The sequence below is a fragment of the Grampus griseus genome (genome assembly GCF_964374135.1).
Source record: "Grampus griseus genome assembly, chromosome: 12".
Lineage (NCBI taxonomy): Eukaryota > Metazoa > Chordata > Mammalia > Artiodactyla > Delphinidae > Grampus > Grampus griseus.
The window spans coordinates 8067397-8092066 of record NC_139006.1 but is presented as its reverse complement, the minus strand read 5'-3'; the positions used below and the strand labels follow the sequence as shown (position 1 = coordinate 8092066).

General features: G+C 48.8%; 2 protein-coding genes across 4 annotated transcripts in view; one reads left to right on the top strand and one right to left on the bottom strand.

The window, feature by feature from the left end:
• The first annotated feature begins 2039 nt into the window (after positions 1–2039).
• P2RX4 (purinergic receptor P2X 4) lies at positions 2040–18778 on the top strand. The gene is made up of 12 exons (XM_082668160.1): positions 2040–2256; positions 6193–6340; positions 9309–9380; positions 9497–9569; positions 10020–10116; positions 13983–14063; positions 14168–14309; positions 14408–14544; positions 16975–17068; positions 17187–17252; positions 17592–17687; positions 18187–18778. Exons 1-12 carry the CDS (start codon positions 2123–2125, stop codon positions 18211–18213), a joined length of 1167 nt encoding a protein of 388 aa, XP_082524286.1. The 5' UTR covers positions 2040–2122; the 3' UTR covers positions 18214–18778.
• Positions 18779–20632: 1854 nt separating this feature from the next.
• Positions 20633–24670, bottom strand: part of CAMKK2 (calcium/calmodulin dependent protein kinase kinase 2) — a 45578-nt gene continuing 41540 nt past the window's right edge. For all 3 annotated transcript variants that reach the window (XM_082667096.1, XM_082667097.1, XM_082667098.1), the window contains one exon: positions 20633–23811. In XM_082667096.1, coding sequence (XP_082523222.1) covers positions 23647–23811 — 165 coding nt within the window. In that variant the 3' untranslated portion in view covers positions 20633–23646. The remainder of the gene's footprint in view (positions 23812–24670) is intronic.

Genomic DNA, 24670 nt, shown 5'->3' with positions numbered 1-24670 from the left:
CTAGCTAGTGCACTGGATATATTCACTATCTTAATTGTGCTGATGGTTTCATGGGTGTGTACATATGTCAAACTTATAAAATTGTATAATTTAAATATGTGCAGCTTACTGTATGTCAATTATGCCTCAAGAGAGCTGTTTTTAAAGAGATAAACTCAGGGCAAGAGTGTAAATGAAACAATTTTTTTTTTCCTAATCATTTTTCAGGATCAGCTTCTCTGGTTGGGCCTAAGGTTACACTACCAACTAGGCACTAACAAAAACTTTTATTTGTACATTTCTCTTAACTGACTTTGTTCGAAGACACAAACAAACCATTTAAATTCAAGATCTGTAAGGCCAGGACCATCTCATTACTATGGGGTAAGTATTCACGAGAGCTGTAAATGTGTTTTGACTCTTAAGGAAATGTATTTTTAAGTTTCTTTCCAATGAGAATTTAGTGACTGGGTTTTTCTTTTCTACATAGAATTTAAGTCCCCCCAATTACACAAAGCTCCATTTTGGCAGAGACTTTATCTGTCTGTTACCCTCATATGCCTAGCATCTAGAACACTGTTAAGCACACAACAGGCACTCAGTAAATATCTGTCAAAGAATGAATAAAATCCCACTTAAACTGTCACCACCTTTTCCTGGGACCATTTTGAACTGAGGAAGGTGGCAGCTCTATTCCTCCTGTTAACATGACAAGTCCATCTCCAGAGGCAGATACTGTCTTCCTCAAATTTTATTATTATTCACCTTCTTATATTTGTAAAAACAAGGTGGTGTGGCTTAGGAATCTCACTTCCGGGAAAAGACCTAAAATGGTGTGTTAAAGATTATGCATAGGATCCACAAACTAGAAGCAATCAGATGACAGCGGTTAAGGAAATCATCCCTAACTGAAGAAACAATCCATCGATTAAAAATCATCATTATGACAAGTCTGCAGTAACATGGAAAACATGTAGTGTGGATCAGGAATTGAAAAGTACCATCACTGACTATGCTTACAAATTAAAAACGTATACACGATTATCTGCTAGAATTTATACTCCATGAAGGCAGAATGTTTGGGTTTGTTCTGTTCACTAGACAGTGCCTGGTACGGAAGGTGTTTATTAACACTTGTTGAATGAATGAATGAAACTAAATATAAAACATACCTATGATAACATACCTGAAGGGAATGAACACACGTGGAAAATTATGTTCAGGTGGTGCAACTGTGGGTGTTTCCTCCACTTTCCCTCTATTTTCCAATTCTCCCTAAAGTTGTGATAAAACTTCCTCAGTTCAAAGGATGGTCACAGAAATCCCTCACCAGGCTCAGGCTGCTTCCTCTCGTCCTACAACTAAGGAAGCATCGGAATGGGAGTAGGTATGTGACCTAGCTTCAATTCTAAGAGGGCTATTTTGCAGCGTGTGTGGCTCCAGCCAAGGGTCCCTAGGGTACCGGATATTTAGGCTTTCCCTCCTGCAGCGAGAAGGCAGCGCTGCCCCCCATTGGAGCCTGCAGGAGAGAGGCTGCTCTTTCCCCTAAGCTGCCCCCAGCGCCTCGCTTCGCCCCACCCCGCCCCCAGCTCACCCCTAGACACCCACGGGGGTCGCTCATTACCCCTCCCGCCCCTGGGAGGGGTATCTCCTTCCCAAGGGGGAGGTCACTCTCTCCTTGAGGGCTCTATCTCCCCTGAGCGTCACCGGTCCTCCCTGGTCCTCCTCATGGGGTCGTTCGTTCCTGAAGGAGAGGTCATCCCATCCCCGTAGAGCCCACCCCCCTTGAGGGGGGAGTCGCTCGTTCCACCAGTCCCTCTGGGGGGGAGGGTCATTATTCCCCCGTCCCTCTCCAGAGGGGGTCATTCGTTCCCAATGAGGTCACCCCCTCCCCCAGGCCCCATTCCCTCCGAGGGGGTCGCTCTCCCCCAGCCCTCCTGAGGCGGCGCGGCACTCGTACCCGAGGGGGAGGCCACGCCTTTCGCCCGGCCCAGTCCCCCGAGGGTCAGCACCGCCTCCTTCCGGGCCCTCCCCCACGAACGGCCACGCCGGGCGGGGCTCCAGTGCGGGGAAGCGGCGGCGGGTCAGGCTACCGGGTCCAGAGCGCGGAACCGGGCGGCGCGGCAGCGGCGGAGCGCTAGCCATGGCGGGCTGCTGCGCGGTGCTGGCGGCCTTCCTGTTCGAGTACGACACGCCGCGCATCGTGCTCATCCGCAGCCGTAAAGTGGGGCTCATGAACAGGGCGGTGCAGCTGCTCATCCTGGCCTACGTCATCGGGTGAGCGTGGCCGCGGGCGAAGACCCTGAGGGGTCCCGGGGACAGGGTGTGATCCGACGGCCGGGAACTCCCCCTTCTGGGTCCCGGCCACGCACCTGCTCATTCTGGCGTAGGTCCTCGGCCGAGCCCCGCGAGCGCCCTCCAGGTGGGGTCCAGGGGACAGCGGCCCGAAGCCAGGGATACATCCCTACTCCCCCAACCCTCCACCCCCGACCCTAGCCACCAGAGGGACGGGCTCTGTGCCAGCTCTGGGTCCAGAGGCTGCTTTGATGTTGTGTCTTGAAGGCAAAGCCTAGCTAGATCTTCATCCTCGCCATTCATGCTTCCTGTCCCTTCTGACTTGCTCCATGATGTCCTTTGGCTGGGGGTGGGAGGGCTTTGCCCTAAATGACTCACTCTTTGCTCTTCACTTCCCATTCTGATGATCTGCTGACAGAAACCAAGGTTTGGGATTTCCACTTGGTTCCTTTTGGGTCTGTGGCTTCCTGTCCTTTCCTTTGAGCATCATATGGTAACCCAAGATAATAGAGAGGTCACACTTTCAAAAATCACTTAAGTTCAGTTCCTTCCTTTTATGGGATTGTTGGAGTTTTTGGTATAGGCACCTGCTTTAGACTTATCGTTCCGCATGCTGCCCTCTTTGCTTATATGTCCCTCCACCATAAGTCCTCACCTAGTGCTTAATTTTAATTGATGCACCCTTACGATGTAATAAAACTCGAGAGGAGGTGGAAATTGATTTACCAACTGGGCCCGCTTTCAAGGTTCACCTGGGGTGTTATGGTGTCTACAGCTGCTGAGCTGACAGATGTTACCTGCTGCATCGTGGGGGGGGGTTGTTTGTTTGTTTTTGTTTTTCTTAAAAGGCCTAATACAGTGTTCCCCAAACTGCACATAGAGCTATTTGAGAATCTTTAAAAAATACTGACTGCTGGCTCTCAGACCCAGACTTTCTGATTCAAGTGCTGTAGAGTATGACCAACTCCCCAGGTGATTCTAATGTGCAGCAAATTTTGGGAACCAGTGTCCTAGTGTTTCCCAAACCTACCTGAACATGAAGGACTCATCTGAGGAATTGTTTAAAGGTAACAGGACACCATCCCCCCCTCCCCCCCCCCCACCCTGGGGTGGGACTTGGAATCTGTTAACACTGCCTAAGGGAATCCCCATGATCTGGCAGGTTTGGCTTCTACCATCTATCAGCGCAGCAGCAGTAGGTACTGACAGTAGTCAGTAAAAGGGCTTTCCAGGTATGAACTCTGCATCAGAACCACCTGGCCTACCCCCAGGTTTGGACTCTAAGTCACATTAAGTACCATCACAACCAACTCCTTGCCCCCCAGTGATTGTGATGCACCCTTAAACTTCGAGACCCACTACAAGCTGGTTAACTAAACTCATATTGCTGGGTTGGACCTGAAGCATTTGGAATCAGGAGCTGTCAGGCAGCTTTTTCCTTTTGGCTTTTGCTGCTCGTAGGAGAATCAGTTTACATCTACTTCTAGGTATCTAGGGTATCTGTAAAGTTCTAGACTGCATACAGTATATCTGCAGTATGGTAGCCAGGAGTCACATGAAACTGTTGAGCATTTGAAACACCCCTACTCCAAATTGAGATGTGCAATCACTGTACAATGCACGCCAGATTTCGAGGACATAGTACAAAAAACAATTAAATATCATATTAATACATCTTATATTGATAGCATTAACATATATTGGATATGTTGAGTTACATAAAACATATCATTGAAATTAATTTTACCTGTTACTTTTTAATTTTTAACATGGCTACGAGAAATGTTGAAATTACACGATTCGCGTTGTATTTCTGTTGGGCAGTGCAGCTTTATAGGATTCCTATGGAGTGTTGTCTGCCTTGATCATGAGGATTTTTTAAGCAGTAAATGCTTTGCTTTTATACATCTTGCTGTGATCAGATCTGACTCAGGATCTGAATTTAGGGCTTTTAAGAAAAATTTTAAAAAACCTCATCTCTTAACTTTCTGATTCAGTTCATCTTGGTGAAATTGTGGTCTCTTTTCCAGTACTGATCAAAGGTAATCCTTCCTCAAAAAGAGACTGAACAGGACTTTCCTGGTGGTCCAGTGGTTAAGACTCTGCACTTCCAATGCAGGGGGCATGGGTTCAATCCCTGGTCGGGCAACTAAGATCCTGTGTGCTGCATGGCCAAAAAAAAAAAAAAAAAGAGAAACTGAACACTTCTCAGTTATCTAATTGTATTATCAGTCACAGGATGAGGTAATAGTTATTTACATAGTGATTGAGATGAAACCATGTGTCTCTGACTTAGCAACTCACTATCCAGTCAGCCCTCTGTATCCTCAGGTTCTGCAGCCACAGATTCAACCAACCATAGATAAAAGATATTAAAAAAAAAATTCCAGAAAGTTCCAGAAAGCAAAACTTGAATTTGTCACTTGCCAGCAACTATTTTTACATAGCATTTACATCGTATTTACAACTATTTACATGGCATTTACTTTGTATTAGATATTATAGGTAACCTAGAGATGATATAAAGTATAGGGGAGGATGTGCATAGGTTACATGCAAATACCATGCCATTTTATATAAGGGTCTTGTGCATCCGTGGTTTTTGGTATCCCCAGGGGTCCTGGAACCAATCCCCTATGGATACCAAGGGATGACTATACTTGGTGGTAAAGTAATAGTGACCCTGCTCTAAGCTTCTCTGTGTCTGACTAGAATTAAATGGAAGCTTATACTGCAGCTGAATTCCTAGAAACCCTGAAGAAGAGGACTTCTTAGGGGAAAAGCCCATCTCTAAGATGGGTAGTGAACTTGGAGACTACTCAGACAATAAGTAACCAAATAAGCAAATTTCTGAAGTCTCAGCACCTAGAGCTTATAAGGAGGGGAGAGGGATGCTAGTAGTATTTCTTGACTCTAGAAATTACAACAATAGTAGTCACTATTGATGTTTAACAACAGCTCTGATGGGGAGGAGTTCTGATTTGTAGTACTGGCCAATTTCCACGGTGTAAATGCTCCCATTGTGGCCAATTTCAGTCTGCTGATAATGGCTCACAAACATTGTTCCAAGCATTTGACATGCATTAACTCACGTAACCTCACAACAATCCTGTGAAGTCTTGTTATCATTCCCGTTGTATAGATGGGAAAAACAGGCACAGAGAGGTTAAGCAGCTTGGCCAAATTTATGCCTAGTGAGTGATGAACTGAGATAGGCTGGCTTCAGTCTGTTCCAGTGTCCTAACCACTATGCACCAATGCCTTCAGATTTTTAATTATTCAGGCTGGTAGTGAAGTCTCCACTTCAGAGGAGAGAAACATACATGTGACCTGAATTCTTAGAGAAAAAGTAAGAAACTATTATACATTTACTTAAAAGATATGATTCTCCTTTCTAGAGGGCATATATAGCATAGAGGGCAAGAAAGGAGACTTCGAAAGCAAAAAGCTTGAGTTCAAATGCTGACTCTGCCATTCACTACCTTTGTGACCTTGGGCAAGTGACTTAACCTCTCTGAATTACAGTTTTCTCCTCTGTAAAATGGAGAAGAATAATGACGCCTGCCTTATAAAGTGGTCAGTATTAAATTAGTTAATACACATAAAGAGCTTAGATCAGTACCTGGCACCTAAAGACATTCAAATGGTAACTATCATTATCATAATTTCTATTATCTCATGGTAATTCTGCGGGTCATAGTGCATTGAAAGTGTTCAAATACCTAGTAATAAAGACAGCATTCACTGAGCATTTTCTTTGTGCTGATCACTGCACTAAGTTACAAAGTTAAGCAGCTTTTGCAAAGTCACAACTAGTAAACATCATACTTTCAGCCTCTGGCTACCAGAGGCTCCCTAGCATTAACTCAAATTCATGCAATCCTAATGGCAATTTAAGAGACCCGTTTTATTTTGTAGCTGGGTGTTTGTGTGGGAAAAGGGCTACCAGGAAATGGACTCTGTGGTCAGCTCTGTTACTGCCAAAGCCAAGGGTGTAACCACGACCAATACTTCTAAACTTGGATTCCGGATCTGGGATGTGGCCGATTATGTGATTCCAGCTCAGGTAAGCCTCCCACTGTGTCTCTGTCTAAAGCTCAAGCCTCTAGTTAGCTGCTTTCCCTTCACCTTTGCACTCTTGATTAGTGATTGGCATGCCCAGAGTTCTAACATCACCAATGCCCAGACTGATGGTTTTAGTCCAAGAGAGCAGTGCAGACAGACCTCTTTTTGGCTTAGGGTCTAACAGGTAATATTCAATCAGCTACGTTTCTTCAGCCCTAAAACATGGCTGGCTTAAACAGAGGAAGCTTTCCATATGGACATCTGAGTCTGTCACCGGACTTGAAAAGTAGAAAAGCACGTTTTAAATCCTGGGAAAAATGCAGGTGGAACTATCACCTTTCCACATTTTGTGGTTTGCTTTACTGTTGTAAACCCACAAGGTAAATCTTTTCAGACAGCGTACAAACTTTAACAGCCCGTAGAGACCCAAAGCCAAAGAAGAAGGAAACAGCCATACCCATATAGGATTCCATCAGGAACACAGGGGAGGGAAGAAACTGTTTGATGCAGCATCCTAGTCTCCCGTCTGTTAATCCACAAAGCTCCAAGTTAAATATTGACTCTCTTTAACCATGATAATGGCTCTGATCCACAGTCAAACCCCACATATCCCTCCAGATGGCCCACGTGCTAGGGTGACTGGGGTGGCCACATGCAGATAAGCTGCCAGCTCTTGGCTCAGAGCAAGGACTTCAGAAACTCTCTCTTCAAGTGTGTTCATTTTCCCTCTGCCTTCTCAAGAGAAGGCTCTCGTGGGGTGCCCAGAGAGAAATCAGAGCTAATAAGCCATAAAGGTCAAATGGAACAGGGGACTCATAGTTTGCTGGAGGAAGCTGGTGCTGTTGGCATGCACGTGTCTCTACAGAGAGACTTCTGCTTCCTACGAAGCCACGGCCTCGTCCTGGCAGGCTCGGAATATCACACTCCGTCTGTTTACTGGACCCACAGAAGGGTACGGCCCCCTGCTTCTGCCCCTCAGTGGAAAGGAGCACACAGCAGCTCTGCCTTCCATCTCGGATCGGAGCCGGGGGCCGTGTGAGTCCCACACGGCTCTCTTCATGAGCTTTCACGATATCCTCCTCCTCCAAAGATGGAACACAAACATGTATTTGCACCGCATCTACTCAGCTCATCTCCAGACTGAAATTTCCCTAAACTTAAAATAGATAAGAAATAGGAAACAAAAAGTAAACCACACTGACTTGTTCAGGTCTAACTCCGGAGAGACGCAGGAACAGCCTTCTGTAAACACCAAGCAAGCAGTGTGTCTACATATGGAACACGGGAGCCTGCTGGGGCGCCTGACCCGGGCCTCCTGCCACATTCTCACGCCCCCTCCTGCGGCCATTTCCTCATTTCCCAACATGCTTTGTTCCAGGTCTGTCTTTGAAAGATGCCAACTATTCCCAGAGCGTCTACCACCTTATCAGACCTGGGAGTGGAGATGTCTACAGACCCTTTGGTCCCTGAGTTTCCCTGATGGCTCCCAGCACTGACTGCTCTTCTCAGGAGTATGAAATGTTCAGAGCATTTCATTTTAGAGCACCAGCGCCCAATAAGGAGGAGGTCCAACTAGAATTTGCAGGGTCTTTGTCTTTTTTTCCTTGTACTGGGAGGTCACTGTTAGCAATTCTTCAGTCTCATCCCCAAGTGAATTGCTCTCCAGAAACTTTAAATCAACCATTTGGCACCTTCACACTTAGGAGGAGAACACAGAACCTTCTCAAAAGGAGAAGTGTCAGGCTTCCCTGGTAGTGCAGTGGTTAAGAATCCGTCTGCCAATGCACCAGGGTTCAAGCCCTGGTCCGGGAAGATCCCACATGCCGCAGAGCAACTAAGCCCGTGCGCCACAACTACTGAGCCTGCGCTCTAGAGCCTGCGAGCCACAACTACTGAAGCCCGCGCGCCTAGAGCCCATGCTCCACAACAAGAGAAGCCACTGCAGTGAGAAGCCCGTGCACCGCAGCCAAGAGTAGCCCCTGCTCGCCGCAACTAGAGAAAGCCCACGCGCAGCAACGAAGACCCAACACAAACAAAAATAAAATAAAGAAAAAAAAGGAGAAGTGTCAATGGCGAGCCCTGATTGGGCCTTCTGTATAGAATGTTTTATGTATTTATTTTAGTTCCTGTTAGGAAAGAGAACCAGCCTAACTTGAGACCTTTGAGGTCTTGTGTTTCTGCGCCTGTGAGGTAATCCGGTTGGCAGAGGATATACTGAGCACTTATTGACTCTTTTCCCTCAAGTCAAGCTTTATTAAGGAACCATTTCAGGGTATAGACATGTTTTTTTAACCTGAGGTGAAATTCATGTATCACAGTATTAACCAGTTCAGAATGAAAACTCCAGTGGCATTTAGCACATTCACGATGTTGTGTACCATCACGTCAGTCTAGTTCCAGAACATTTTCGTCAGTCTAAAAGGAAAGCCCCCACTCATTAAGCTATCATCCCCTTGTCCACCTTCTCCCTCACCCCCTCACAACCACTAATCTACTTTCTGTTCCTGGATTTGCCTATCCTGTACATTTCACATCAATGGGATCATACGCTACGTGGCCTTTTGTGTCTGGCTTCTTGGACTCAGCATCATGTTTTTGAGGTTCATCCACATTGTAGCCAGGTCTGTGCTTCATTCCTTTTTATGGCTGAGTCATATTCCCTTACGGGTATGGACCACAATTTGTTTATCCATCCATCCGTTGATAGACACTGAGTTGTTTCCACCTTTAGGCTATTGTGAATGGTGCTGCTGTGAACATGTGTGCAAGTATTGGAGCCCCTGTTTTCAGTTAGGTTATAACTCTCATCGGTGAGAATGGGAGACCCTAAGATCAGTGTTTTTAACTGTTTTCTGCATGGCACGGGGGGGAAGTGAAGGCACTGTCCTAGTAAAGGGTCTTCCCTGTGGCTCTGCCTGGCTCCTCTGCAGGTAGTATGCAGCACTCTCTCCCCTCTGCCTGCTTTACAGGAGGAAAACTCCCTCTTCATCATGACCAACATGATCGTCACCATGAACCAGACCCAGGGCCTCTGTCCTGAGGTAGGCAGCTTCTTGGGGAAGAGCCTCGGGTCTCATACCCACCTCTCTGTGCCTGTCCCACTGTGGGTGGGACCAGGCCATGTGCAACCTGTTTTCACTGGTTCTTCTTTTTCCAGATTCCAGATGAGACCACCGTGTGTGAATCCGATGCCAACTGTACTGCTGGCTCTGCAAGCACCCACAGCAATGGTACAAACCTGTGGCTGTGACTCCACAGTAGATGCTTAGCCTGGGGAGGGTAGCCCCCGACCAAACTGCCTCCCCCGTGGGCCCCCTCTCAGAGGGAAATCTCCAGGATGGAGAAATCCCCCACATGAGCCTGGGAGAGCCTGGTGTCCAGACTGGGGTCCTGGGGCCCCCTCGACATTTATCTCTGTCATCTGCACCCCAGAAGCCATCCCAGATCTTGCCCTGTCCTGTGGCTCTGCACCACCCCAGCCCTGCAGTTGGCAAAGCAGTGATGTGGCTAGGACTTAGACAACTCTTTTCCTCCAATTTGAATTTCTGGATGCTGTCTAAATCCCAGAATTAGACTAGCTCAAGATTGATTGCATAGGATACATGGTGGAGTTTCTACTCTGCCTCACAAAGTAGAAAGTAGGAGACCCCCATAGACCTGGGTGCCCCTCGCCCCTGTAGGAGTTGCGACAGGAAGGTGCGTGCCGTTCAATGAGACCGTGAACACATGCGAGGTGGCAGCCTGGTGCCCGGTGGAGGATAACGCACAAGTGCCAACGTGAGTCCTGCCAAAGGGACAGAAGTGTCCTAAATGCTGGGTCTCGGGCCTGAGAGAGGTGGCAGGGGAGTTGTGGCTTTGTGCTCTTGGTGTCAGCCTGTAGCGTGAGGCTTCCCTGGGCTGGTGGTTCTCAACCACAAGGCAGCAGCCCTCAGTAGCTAGTGGGCCATGGTGTTTTTCACTCAGGATAAGAGTGCAGATGACTTATTGCTAGTTTGGCCTCTGTCAGTTGCAAGTAACTGACAGGAAACAGTTCTCAGGGCCTTAAACGGGTGTGTACACACACACACACACACACACACACACATGCACAGTGGGGGCGGTTTGTTGTTCAACTAACCACAGAGATCCCAGCATGGCTAGACCTGGGGCTCGAAGGACAGCATCCGAGTCGCCACCTCTTGGCTCTGCTTCCCTCCGTGGTGGCTTCGTTTGCAGGACCCATGGCATAGTCCCTAGTCCCCCTGCCCAGCTGTCCGTAAAGATTCTAGACCTGTCCATCTTCACAGCTTCAGCCACATCTGTCAACCCATCCAACCCATCACTGTGGCTGGGGGATGGACTTTGCTTCTGGCTCAGGCCTGGGTCATGTGCCTTCCTAGCTCAGCGGGGAGTCAAACCCACCCGAATGACACAGGTTGAGAGTGGGGGAGGCGTGGCTTTTAAAGGAAGTGTGGGGTTCTGTTACCAGAAAAAAGGTACAGATGCTGGGCAGGAAAATTATTAATGTCCGTTAAAGTGTGTTTTATAAACTAGAGCAGGTTCAAGGTTGCCTAGAATAACATTCTTTCGAACTGCGATCAGCTGTGCTGTGAGTGGGTGGAGTCAGAAGTAAGCTCTCGGAACTGCTGGCAACCTGGGGCCTTTCTCAGCGTTCAGACTGAGGCCTAGATAAGCCTAGGGGAGCAGGTAACCATGTGATCCTCACCCTGGGTGTGTCGCAACACAAGAGAATGGTGAGGACTGCGGATTGCTGAGGGCAACAGCTCCGGCAAGGGAGGGAAATACTAGAAGACGAGGAATCCTAGCATTCTGGAGCTGGAAGGGACTTTATGGAGCCGGTGGCCATGTGTGGCTACTGAGCACTTGAAATGCAGCTGGGTCCAAAATGAGCTCTCAGCGCAAAATACACTCCAGGTTCTGAAGGCTTATTATTAAAAAAAAAAAAATGTAGTATCTCATTAATAACATTCTATGTTGTTTACATGTTGGAGTAACATTACAGATATATTGGCTTATTACAGAAAAGCTCATTTCACTTGTTTCTTTTTACTTTATTTTTGGCCGCGAAGCATGTGGGATCTTAGTTCCCTGACCAGGGATGGAACCAGCGCCCCCTGCAGTGGAAGTGCAGAGTCCTAACCACAGGACCGCCAGGGAATTCCCTCTTTTTACTTTTTAATGTAGCTACTAGGAAATTTTAAATTACAGTGTGGTTTGTGCCTCACAGTATATTTTCACCGGACAGTGCTGTTATGTATTTTTTTTTTAATGGAGTGTAATTGCTTTACAATGTTGTGTTAGTTTCTCCTGTACAATGAAGTGAATCAGCTATATGTATGCCTATATCAGCGCTGTTATAGATCTAATCCAGTGTAGGATGATTTTTAAGTGTACACTGATACAAAAAATTTCAGCACTGAGTCACATGGAGAGAAAGGTCTTCCCAACTCCACTCTTATTCAGCCCCTAGCTGATATCAAGGAGGAGATTCTGGTCTGGAGTGTGTTCAATACCTCTCTGTCCCTCGCTGATTTCCATTTCTCACAGAGAACAAGCCCCAGGCTCAACACCTTGGGCTGACAAAAATATGTCAGCTCGTAATGACATTGTTCTTAGTTATATTTATTTGAACGATGACCTCTAACTTGTGGCAAACGATATTTTTTATGGTCATGATGGAAAGTTTTACTTCAAAATGAATGTCAGTTAAAAAAAAAAAAAAAAAGTGAGTTGATCCTAAAGGTGGAAACAACCCAAATGTCCATCAACAGATTGTGGTGAACACATACAATGGAATGTTATTGAGCCATAAAAAGGAATGAATAAAAAGCTCTGACACAGGCTACCACAGGGATGAACCTCGAAAACATGCTAAGTGCAAGAAGCCAGACACAAAAAAGTCACATACTGTCTGATCCCATTCATATGAAATGTCCAGAATAGACAAATCCATAGAGAAAGAAAGAAAGTAGGTTGGTGGTTCCCGAAGGCTGAGGGGAGGGGAGAATGGCTAGTAGCTGCTTGACGAACAAGCAGTTTCCTTTAGGGGTGATAAAGATGTTCTTGAACTAGACAGAGGTGATGGTTGTATAACACTGGAATGTGCTTCATGCCACTGAATTGTATACTTTATGAATCTTTTTTTTTTTTTCTTTTTTTTTTTTTTGCAGTACGCGGGCCTCTCACTGTTGTGGCCTCTCCCGCCGCAGAGCACAGGCTCCGGACGCGCAGGCCCAGCGGCCATGGCTCATGGGCCCAGCCGCTCCGCGGCACGCGGGACCCTCCCGGACCGGGACACGAACCGGCATCCCCTGCGTCAGCAGGCGGACCCCCAACCACTGCGCCACCAGGGAAGCCCTGAATTGTATACTTTAAAATGGTTAATTTTATGTTCTCTGAATTTCACCTCAATTTTTTTTAAAGGAGGGTTAATCTTAAAGACAAGTATTGCACATGAGGCACACAGCGGTATAGGGAGTGACAGAAGTTTGAGAAACGTTGATACAGTCCATCCCCTTGATACAGGGACGAGGGAATTCAAAGCCCCAAAAGAAGTGCCTCGGTCAAGGTCTTTATCAGCGGTAGCGGCAGGCTCAGCTCCCCACGTTGTGTGGCCTCATCACTGGCCCTGCTCCTTTCTCAGGGTGGGGAAGACTGCTGAGGCTTTTTATAGCTTCAAAGATTCCACCTGGGGGGCTTCCCTGGAGGTCCAGTGGTCAAGACTCCACGCTTCCACTGCAGGGGGCACGGGTTTGATCCCTGGTGGGGGAACTAAGATCCTGCCTGCCATGTGGTGCAGCCAAACAAACAAACAAAAAGCTTCCACCTGGGTCAGGGCCCCCCCCACCACTGAGGAGTCAGTCTACAGTGCCAGATCCTCCTGAAGAAACCCTCCAAAGCAGTGGGGTCCCCTTGGGAAATTCAACTCCTACAGTCAGCAGCAGCTGACGTGGCACTTCCAAGGTGTGGTGCAACAGCAGACATGCACTTTTTGTGTCAAGCCTGTAGGTGAATTCACCTTTGCTTTTGCTTCTTAAACCAGATCTGTTGAGCATTCCCAAGAATACCTGAGGGAGGTAAGTCCTGAAACCCAGCACCTGCCGGATGAGTGATTTCTAGTGAGGCCACGAGGCACCACCCCTCCCGCCCTTCGTTAGCTATTCCTCAGGTTCTTAAATTCCCACTGCCTTGAGGAAGAGGCCCTGCCCTTCCATGACTGGAAGAAATCAGAAGCCTTGGTTTGCAGTCTCCTCTCTTGACCTGGTGTTTATGCAGAGGAAAGTAGAAAAGATGAGATATGTTTTACTTTCTTCTTGGCAAAGTGACATCGTAAGACACATGGGTATGCGACTTAAAAATATTACCTAGGGGGCTTCCCTGGTGGCGCAGTGGTTGAGAGTCCGCCTGCCGATGCAGGGGACACGGGTTCGTGCCCCGGTCCGGGAAGATCCCACATGCCGCGGAGCGGCTGGACCTGTGAGCCATGGCCGCTGAGCCTGCGCGTCCGGAGCCTGTGCTCCGCAACGGGAGAGGCCACGACAGTGAGAGGCCCGTGTACCGCAAAAAAAAAAATATTACCTACGTGTATTAGGAGTGTACATATGTTTGTACTTTTGTTAACAATACGTTGTAATTTTTTTCAGGCCTGCTTTTTTAAAGGCTGCAGAAAACTTCACTCTTTTGATTAAGAACAACATCTGGTATCCCAAATTTAATTTCAGCAAGTAAGTGGCGGCCAGCTGTGTGAATTCGCCAGTGTCTTGGGGAAACTTGTGGCTCTTCTTTGAGGTTGTCCTTGCTCCTATTTTCTGCTTCCTCCCAACTTTAGGAGGAATATCCTTCCCAACATCACCACTACCTACCTCAAGACGTGCATTTATGACGCTAAAACAGATCCCTTCTGCCCCATATTCCGACTTGGCAAAATAGTGGAGAACGCAGGGCACAACTTCCAGGACATGGCTGTCGAGGTAGGTGTAGGTCCTGGCTTTTCTAACACAGTCTTTGACACATCTCCTTCTAGAATGGGCTCTGAGGAAAGCTCGCTCTGTCTGTTCGCAACCCACAGGGAGGCATCATGGGCATCCAGATCAAATGGGACTGCAACCTGGACAGAGCCGCCTCCCTCTGCTTGCCCAGGTATTCCTTCCGCCGCCTGGACACCCGGGACGTGGACCACAACGTGTCCCCAGGCTACAATTTCAGGTGGGTGTGAGCTTGGGCCCCATTCCTCATGTGCTGGGGGTGATGGTAGTTGCATCACTCCCCAGTGGGGGCCTCCACGCCCACCCAAGACCAGCACTCAGGCGGCACCCCAAGGGCAGGTGGGGAGGCGTGTGCCAGGGAGAGTGGTCCAAGCAGGGGCTTGCCCCTGTGGCATCCCGACCTGTGAGCGCCCTCCTCGCCTTTTCTTGCCTCAAGAACGACTGTCTGCTTTAGCTTTCCTGGGCCGGCCAGCCTCAGCCAGGACCCTGCTGGGGTCTTTTTCATTTTTTTTTTTTTTGGCTGTGCACTTGTGGGATCTTAATTCCCCGACCAGGCATTGAACCCAGGCCTCCTGCAGCGGAAGCATGGAGTCCTTACCACTGGACCGCCAGGGAAGTCCCTCTGCTCACTAATTTTGAGGAGTGGATGAGCCTGTGGTCCTCCAGTCCAAAGGCCTCTGGGGCCTGATCCATGAATTGGTTTCTCGGTTGATCTGGCCCCCAGAATCTCCCAAGGTGCAGGGGATACAAGTTTTAGCCTCAGGAAAGGCCTCTGCTGGTATTTCCCCGCTAGAAGTGCTGTGTATTGGTTTCCTGGGGCTGCCGTAACAAATGACCACAAACTGGGTGGCTTGAAACAGCAGGAATCTGTTCTCTCACAGTTCTGGAGGCTGGAAGCCCAGAATCAGTGTGTCAGCAGGCCAGGCTCCTTCCTTGCCTCTTCCAGCTTCTGGTGGCTCCTGACAATCCTTGGTGGTCCTTGGTTCATAGGTACATTACTCAGTCTCTGCCTCTGTCGTCACATGGCCTTCTCCCATCTGTGCCTGTGTCTCTTTGTCCTTTGTCTCTCTTCTTTTACGGACACCAGTCATATTGGATTTGAGGTCCACCCTAATCCAGTATGACTGCATCTTAACTAATTACATCTGTAAAGACCCTATTTCCAAGTAGGGTCAGTGGTGCTCTTTTGCTGCTCTTGTCTCCCTCTAGTGGTGATGTGTGGAATCAAATGCACAGAGCATCTGCTGTCCTCGTGAACCATCTGGCTCACTGATAGAAGGGCAGATCCTTGCATTTTTCCCTAGTAAGGGAGTCAGATTTGCATTGCTCTATCTCTACGGTTACACAGTTTCTTGTAGAAACCACTGTGGAAAACTTCAATCTTGGGTTGGAACCCCAGAACAGAGAAGCCGATGGGACCCTCACAAGGACACCCATCCCCCTGACCTCCACCAGCATCAGGCCCCACCTGAGTTCCCCGGGCCTGGACCACGGCATGAAGTTGTGGGCCAGACAGATCTCAGGCCACAGCTTAGGCTCCTGGTGGATCCCCTGTATAACACGGGCAGCAAATGGTATCAGTCTCAGTGGTTCTCCCCCCAGCATGCCCCTTCGTGTTCTATTTTTGCATGTGGGATCTTAGTTCCCCGACCAGGGGTTGAACCTGTGCCCCCTGCAGTGGAAGCACAGAGTCCTAACCACTGGACTGCCAGGGAATTCCCCCTCCTGGTGGTCCTTTATAAATGGTTTTATTGAGATATAGTTCACATACTACACAGTTCACCCATTTAAAGTGTAGAATTCAGTTGTTTTTAGTATATTCACAGAGTTGTGCAACTGTTACCACAGTCAATTTCAGAACATTTTCATCACCTCAGAAAGAAACCCCAGACCCTTTAGCTGTATCCCTCTATCCTTTCAGCTACATCAACCCCTGGCAACCACTAATCTACCTAATTTGCCGATTCTTGACTTTCATAGGAATGGACTCATACGATATGTGGCCTTCTGCGACTGGCTTCTTTCACCTAGCATCATGGTTTTTTTCCAGGTTCATCCATGTTGTGGCATTTATCAGTACTTCTCTTTATGGCTAAATAATATTCCATGGTGTGGGTATAACACATTTTGTTTATCCACTCATCCAATTGATGGATCAATGGTTCTTTAATACAAAAAATGTCCAGTGCTGAGATGCTCGGTCCCCCCACCCACAAAGCAGACTTGGCCATCACTGCTGGCTGGCCACCTTCTGTTAGTGGCCAGGGTCTCCTTGAGAGAGGCGGGGCTCAGCTGTATCAGGAAGGACTTTCAGAGGAGGAAGTTCCGTTTTAAGTCGTAGGAAGTGAGGGTGATGACAGAGGAGGGATCTCTCCGTGCACCCTTGTGCCAGCATTCCAGACGCTCTGCCCTGCGGGCCCCAGCGCCCTCCTCCTCAACAGGCCAGCCCTCCTTCTGCGTGGCTCACATGAGCCTGGAGAAGCCCCGAGGTGCTCGAGTGTGGTTCGTTCGGTAGGCAGAGCGAGCCCTAAGCCATTGCCTAAGCCCTAAGCAGGGCCTTGGGAGTTCACTCTGACGTCCCTCAGCAGGACCCAGAGGCTGTCTCAGGCCTCCCTGTGCCTTTTCCCTCTAACCTGGCCTTCTTTACCAGGTTTGCCAAGTACTACAACGACCTGACCGGCACCGAGCGCCGCACGCTCATCAAAGCCTATGGCATCCGATTCGACATCATCGTGTTTGGAAAGGTAGCCTGGCCGCCGGCTCCCCTCGTTCAGAGCCCACTGGTCCTCTTCTGGGCTGGCCAGGGGCAAGGGGCCCTCTCCCCACCCCTATCACAACTTCTTTTTCTCCCATCATCTGCAGGCTGGGAAATTTAACATCATCCCCACCATGATCAACATTGGCTCTGGCTTGGCGCTCTTAGGGGTGGTGAGTGGCTCACTTAGACCTCTCTGGCCACCCGCCTGGGACTGTGACCCCCCCAGCACTGCAAGTTGAGACCCTCTGCTGGCATCCTGGTTCTTCCCCTTGACCCCAGACTTGTTTCTAGGCTCGACCCTCCAGGCTTATTTCCCTTCCCCATCCCCACCTGCTTCCTCCTGCCCTTCTCCAAGACAGCGCTCCTCGGGCCCTAACCTTTTCCCCCCGGAGAGATGGAGGAGCCCTTCATTTCCTTGGAAGATCCCAGGCTTTGTGGGAAGGGGCGCACACAGAATAATAGGGCCACAGCATCCTGCCTCATTCTTTCTTGCCCTGTGCTGCATTCAGGCAACAGTGCTGTGTGATGTCATTGTCCTCTACTGCATGAAGAAAAGATACTACTATCGGGAGAAGAAATATAAATATGTGGAAGACTATGAGCGGGTAGGTCGCCTCCTGAGCTCCCAGCCGGCAGGAAGGCCCAAGCGGCCTACCTCACCTGCCTCTTGTCCCAGCAGTGAGAACCCCTAGGTCATCTAGGTGTGTTGTCCACTCGCGCAGTCACATGCGACTCTTGTCATCTGCTCCATTTCTAGACCACCTATGCTAGCCTTTACTTCATACTTTTCTTCAAATGGACTCACTCTTTAAAATCTAGCCTTCATTTTAATCAGTGATGTCTCAGGTTAGTTATGATAATGGATATCATGCCAAAACCTCTGTCCACACTCTACTTCAATTCGCCTTGAAGAGAAAGAGGGGTTGGGGACCCCTAGGACCTACCTGAATACGCTCAGTTGTGAAGGGCTGTCCAGACGTCCTCAGGGAAAGTCCCCGATTCCCACCTGCCCGAAATGGTCCAGGCTTGCCTGCGGGCAGCACAGGGCGGTGCACATGTATCCATAAGCATATCAACTGACGATAAGCATATTGTTCTTTGCAGGGTCTTGGCAGTGAGACGGACCAGTGATGCCCACCCCACACCTGGGCTCTCCTTGGCCCTCATCAGAGCACAGCAAGGAGGGAGAAAAGGCTGCCTGCCATGTCACCCCAGAGGAAGTTCCAGATTCTGAGTCAGTCTCCACAAGTACTGCAGGGTTGCCCAGCTGCTCCCATGTCTGGTGTGTAGGGTTTGCGTAGTAAACCACTACGCACGTTGGTCACCTCCTGTCTGTGGCTGGGTCACCTCTGCCGTTCCTTCTCTTTGGGGTCACTGGGGCAAGCTCTGGCCCGAGGGCAGTGAAGTGGCTGTGGCTACAGGGCCGAGGACTTCTCCAGGGCCGGGTCTCCTCAGAAGCTTCCATCTCCAGCCCCCTTCGAGACAGGCCCAGTCCTCCAAGGCCCGGCAGCTCCACTCAAGCACTGTATGAGGAAGGCGGGACACCTGGCTGTGCTTGTAGCTCTTCGGCACTTCCAGGCTGCTGTTCCCCTCCCCCCACCCGAGGCTTCAACCACGAGGTCATGAGGCGGAGCTAGTGTTTTTCCTTTGAGAAGAGCTACATTGCGATGACTGAGGACCAAACATTAAAACAAATGATTTTCTTAATCTCTGTGTGGTTTCACAGCGTGAGCTAGAACTTTCCTTCCTTCCCCTTTACTTGGACCAGTAAATCCATTTGTTATCCCAGCTCACTGTGCTCCTGAAACAGTCTATTGCTGGAGCTTAGGTTTTTTTTTTTTTTCAACTTTAACCTTCTCTTAAAACCTAAGAAGTATGATCTTTGTTAGCTTGTGTTCCTATAGAGTTTACGAGATTCTTTTTCTGTGGTGTACCGTTTGTCTTACCGGTGCTTACATTTTACATAAAAGTGTGGGTCTGCACCACAGGGAACAGTTTTAGGTGACATGAAGGTGGCTTATCCTCCCTCCTCCTCATTTGCCTTCCAGAAACCTCCAACCAAAAGCAGCACCCCCTACACCTACCTTGCCACCGATGTGAAATGTTAACGAAGCTATTTCTAGCTTGCCTGCACACCGACTCTATTCCGCATCAGGTGTTCAGGATCTCCCTAAAGAAAGCAGCCTGCCCCGCCTCCTCGTTAGGAATTCATTTCCAACTGCTGAGGGAACGTTTATTTTAGAAGTGCTCTGCTTCTGCAGGATAAATGGCCAACCTGGGCTTTTCTTGCTCTGGGGAAAAAAGAAAAAAGTTTACAGACCCCTTTGAAGAAGTTCTGGTTCAAGCTACCTTTCTGAAAAATGCCTGCTTGAACACACCAGTCACATGGAGCTGGAATTTTTAGGAAAGCCTTATTATCTTGCAGGCTAAGGAGTGATGGTTACTGGAGTGAGGAAGACTTCTTTCAGCCTCCCTTTTCTAAAATGGAAGGCTACAGCCAGGTGGGATGAGGGTTGGGGGTGGCATTGTCCTTTAACTCACCAGAATCATCTTGCTTTCTGCTACAGCCCCACTTGTTGGCACTCCTTGGCACTGCCTCTTAAGTAGGGTTCCTTCAGCCTTGCATCCATGGATGACCTTCTAGGAGATTCTGAAACCCCTAAAGCTGTGCAAAGTGATGCACCTGTGTGCATTTCTGCTCGCTTTCATCAGATTCTCAGTGGGGTCTTTGAACAGGAACACCTGCTCTTGTCTCTGGAGGGCCCGTATTTCAATGTTGTATTTCTGCAGTCATGGAACAGGAATCTTTCAGATTTCATCTACTGTCGCTTGATAACAGAAAACTGAAGTCCAAAGCTAGTAAAGCAATCCTGTGGGCTAGGTTCACATTTAGAATACAGGGAGCCCTCAGCCTGCAGTCTGGAGAAAGCGACCGTTCTAAAATAGTCTCCAGAGGCCATGAAAACCGGCAACCGTCAAGGCTCTGCAGAACACTGAATCTGCTGACAAATTCAGCCTACTTTCTGAGCCTCGGTTTACAGATGATGATCCATAAATGGGGTTAATACCTACCTCACGGGTGAAGTGTCACGTTGCATACCTACCCACGGGACGTATTCAGTGTGTGATTCAAACTGCTACCGTAGCTGCTCGCCTGTTTGGTCTCCGTCAGAAGAACCTATCTGCCAGTGACCTGCCTGGCAGAGCAGTGCTTTGCAAGCTTCAGCATACAGGTGAGTCACCTGGGAATCTTGTTTAAACGGGGCCTGGGAATATGAATTTCTAACCCAGTCCCAGATGATGCTGACACTGCTGATCCCGGGACCACACTCTGAGTAGCGAGGTACTAGGACATGCTTAAATTAGGGATTTGCTGAGTACATCAGCCCTGATGGGCATCTGATCTTGCTGTCAGCTTAAGGAAAGAAAACAGACATAAGGACAGATGACCTCGAGAGCACTGACTTAATTAAACGACCAACAAAAACATCCCGAAGAGGCCCAGGCTTTGCACCATTTTGCTGTCTGTTTATTTCAAGTTTACAGAGAAGCTTAAACATTTGTGGAAAAACACCGAAGGCTTATTTTTCTCTTAAGTTCATGTACTTTTTAGTGATAAATACACAGTATTTAACTTTGTACACCTGATAAAAGGAAAATGCATAGTAGAAAGGATCAGGAATAAAACAGAAGCATCGGGCATGAAATCAATCAGGATAGAAAAGTCAGCAGTCCCACGAAACTCGGCCCGTAAAGCTGGAGAGAAGATGGGAATCAACGACCTTGAAACCTTCCCTAGCACCTTGGAAGTGAGTGGAGGTCTTGGTTCTTTTCCCCTGGCAACGTGAAGCTCCCCTTGGAAGATGGGTGAGAGCGACAGGTGGAACCTGTCTAAATGCACAGCTGTCCCCCCTTGTCCTGAAAGGCTTTGAGGAGGGGAGCCCTAACTCACGGAAAAGCCCAGACCAGAGGGGAGATGGCCTCTCAGGCCCCAAGTGCCAACAAGGGGCTAGATAAGGCTTTATGGGAGCCACCGGCCAGGCTGCGGAATAGATGGGGAAGCGGAACAGGACAGAAGGAAGACGGGTAGAGGACATGTGCTGCTCCAAAGCCACAGGTGCAGGCCACCGCTTGCTTACACCAAACTGGTCCCACAGATGAGCCAGTAATGGAAGAGACGGATAGGCATCCTTTTTGCTTACCTGGAAAAGCTTCTGCCCTTTCCTGACAGAGCCGGCTTTTGAAAAAAATCAACGTTTGTGCTTTAGGAGTGGAGACAAACCCCAAGAGTTTGCGCTCCAAGTAGCTCTAATGCTTTACGTTACAGCCCTCTCTGCTTATACTTTTCTCAGTGGGGCGGTTCCTTTCCACAGCTTTCTTTGGTGTTTCTTAGTTTAAAAAAAAAAAAAAAGTAATGAACGTGGGCCTCCCCCAACCCACTCACCTACATAGCTCAGTGCTGCCTGATCGCTGGCATTCCACATGTGAACCCTTAGACGGAGAGTTTCGTGGTGGGAGAAATGGCGTCGCCTGATGCAGTTGTGTAAACACAGGAGGAGTTCTGCAGAGGCTCTGCGTGCTGCCCGCCCTCCCTGGGTGAGCCACTCGGCCAGGCCAGAGTCCAAACAGACAGGCTAGGACTAAGACTAAGGACTGGTTGACCTGAACCGCTGCAAGGTGCTTACTGCAAACTAACCAGACCCTGTTTGCTCCCGGGAAGGCTGGAGCCTGTAAACAAGCACAGGAGGTGAGAGGAAGTACCAGATTACAGAAAGCAAGCAAGCAGGCCAGAGGACCCTCCAGCAGATGGGTGTCCTTTGCTCTTGGAAACCAGCATTCTCTAACTCGGTACTGCTTTTAAGGTAGCAAGAAAAGTCTGGCTAAACTACAGTCAAGAGCTTATGAAGACTGATGGACGCCAAGAACACCCGGGCTCTGTGAACGCGCTGGATGGGGGGAACAAGGCCTGCTTCTCTGTCTCTCTGCAAAAAGTCCTCGTACCAGCACTGATCAGCCAGAAACCAAAGGAAAGCACGTCCTTCTGAGCCCAGTTACTGACACTGTTTCCCCCAAGCCAGATTCCACAGAGCACTGGGAATTCCAAAGAAGGAAGGAAGACGAAGCCCTTCCAATTTTCCTCCCTCTTGAACTTCACACTCACCTATGTGTGGCTCTGGAAGAAGTCCACTTGAACTGCAGCCAAACTTCCCAAGGTTAGTTGGAAGTCAAAAAGGTAAACTTTTTCTTTCTGGACTTCTGGCTACAAAAAGGAACTCCCTGTACCAAGCCCTGGTTCCCGTGGACCTGAGGACTGCTCTAGGTTTCAATCATCTTCTCTTAAAGGGTGCCCTAAAGTTATTGTATAGATCCAAACAGAGCTTTGCCGGTAAGGATGATCATTTGTGTCTCAGCTGAATGAAAGCATTTCTTAACTGGCCCTCCAGAAACTGGATAAGTGTTTCACTGACTACAACAATCAGCTAGTATTTAAGAAGAAAACAGAACCTTAGCAGCCTCTAGAATACACACGTTATAAACAAGGTGAGCTGCTAATATACAGGCATAGATTTCATTGGCTCTAACTCCGATCACATCCCTGAAGCCATGGGAGAGATCCTGGAAGCTCGAAATGATTTCTGAACTGCTCTAGAGTTCAGACTGGTTAGAAAATTGAAAGTATTTTTTGTTGTTGTTTACTCTTAAGCCATGTAATGTACATGGAAGTGTAGGATTTCACGCTGAAGTTTTTGTAATTTAACAAGAGATTTACCAGAGCTCCCTCAACTACTGAAGAAAAGTTTCAGCTTTGAGCGGCTGTCATAAAGAAACACACTCGTTCAGTCCTTTAGGGGAGATGTTCCACCACAACCACTGAATGCGCCTCTGAGGCTGGAAAATCCCCCCTGTGAAGCTGTTAGGTGTCAAGCCCTTTCCGTTTTCCTGACTACAGCTCTACTTATAAAAAAAATTTTTAAGTCCTTCTTAAGAATAAGTTGCATCGAAGCTCCCTGCAGCTACTGAGGGCCAGCCCTGTCCTGACTCCTTGAGTCCACAGTTCTAGAAGGTGCCACGGTTCGGGTCTTGGGGTTTTGTGCAAAATCACACCCGCTCTTCCCCTCCCTTTCAAATGCAGCGAGTGTGGTCTCAGACCACACCACCAGAGTTTCCTGCCAGTTTTCCCCAATTTTCAAACTCCACACACATTCACTTGGAATATCTGACATGATTCTCAGTTCACAAGGAAGGATTTTTGGCATAAAAACATTTTAAAAAGCAAGTGTCCCCAAATGTACGTGGCTTTGGGTCTGCAACTCCTCACACCCTCCCATTCAGCCAGCCAGCGGCCAAGGTCGATGTCATGGAGTCGTCTTTTTTTTTTTTTTTTGTCTCCTTTAAAACAATAAAGAAATCAAACAAACAAATGGGAAAAACAACAACAACAATAACCAGAGATGATGGTCAAGGCTCTACACACGTGCTCGGTTTCCGTAGGACATGCTGCTATGGAAACGCAGGGCGCGGCCCGCGGAGGTGAGACGTGCATGCGAGGTCGAGGTCCGGCAGCTACTCCATCACCTCGTCCGGCCACGGAGGATGCGTCCGCTTGCCGGAGCCGGGGGCCAGGGCCCCCCGACTCTCCACCCCTGGGCCGCCTTTCACAAGAGCGCTTCCTCCTCCCCCACGGGAGGCGGGTCGGGGCCCCGGAGGCTGTCTTCGCTGCCTTGCTTCCTGCTCACCAAACAGAAAACCCGTGTTAAGACCCAGCGCAATGCTGGCACGGCCCTGAACCAAGGTTTCCCGCGGCCCCGCACCACCTGGGACGGACATTATTTACTTAACTTCTTTTAGATTCTCCCCCCCGTTTTTCTTGCTCACATGAAAGTTTCAAAGGAGACTTTGTATCCCCTCTGTAAATGGAAAACCAGCATCATGTGCAAAAAATAGCAAGGAACTATAAAAATAGCTGTTAATCTAGGGGCCTAACACCTAAAATCATGGCACATGTCACAAGTCACGTGTGGGCTCCACACTGGGGCCTGTTCACCAAGGGCTTTAGGCTCTAAGCTCTTGCAGGGCAGGAACCGTGACGCTCGTCTTCAGCCCCCAGGTGCGTTTCCTGGGGGCAACGAGCAGCACGCCTGACTTGGCCTGGCACATAGCCAGCCTTCAGGAAACGGTCGTCAACAGAACTGCCCTCCGCACACAGGCCCAGGGGACACCTCCGACGAAGAGAAGGGCCCTCAACTCGGCAATGTGTGATCAGAGCAGGAGACCAAGTTGGTGGGAAGAAGTGTCCTGGTGTCCCCAGCTAGAGCTGCCTGGGGTGACAGACATGGGCAGTGCGATGGGAAACGTGAGGGAAAGTCCCTAAGGAGAGGCCCAAACCCTTTGCCATCATCAAGCAAACAATGCCCCTCCTAAGGGGAGCCGTTGGGCTTGCTATGCAGGACTAATGTCTATTGTGAGCCCTAGGCCCAAAGGGCAACTGCCCTTGCACGAAGGAAGGGCACGCGTGATGTCTGTACATTCCTAGGAAGAAACTCCTCTTTGTTTAAAACTCACACTCACTGGCTTTTACGTTTCTGCC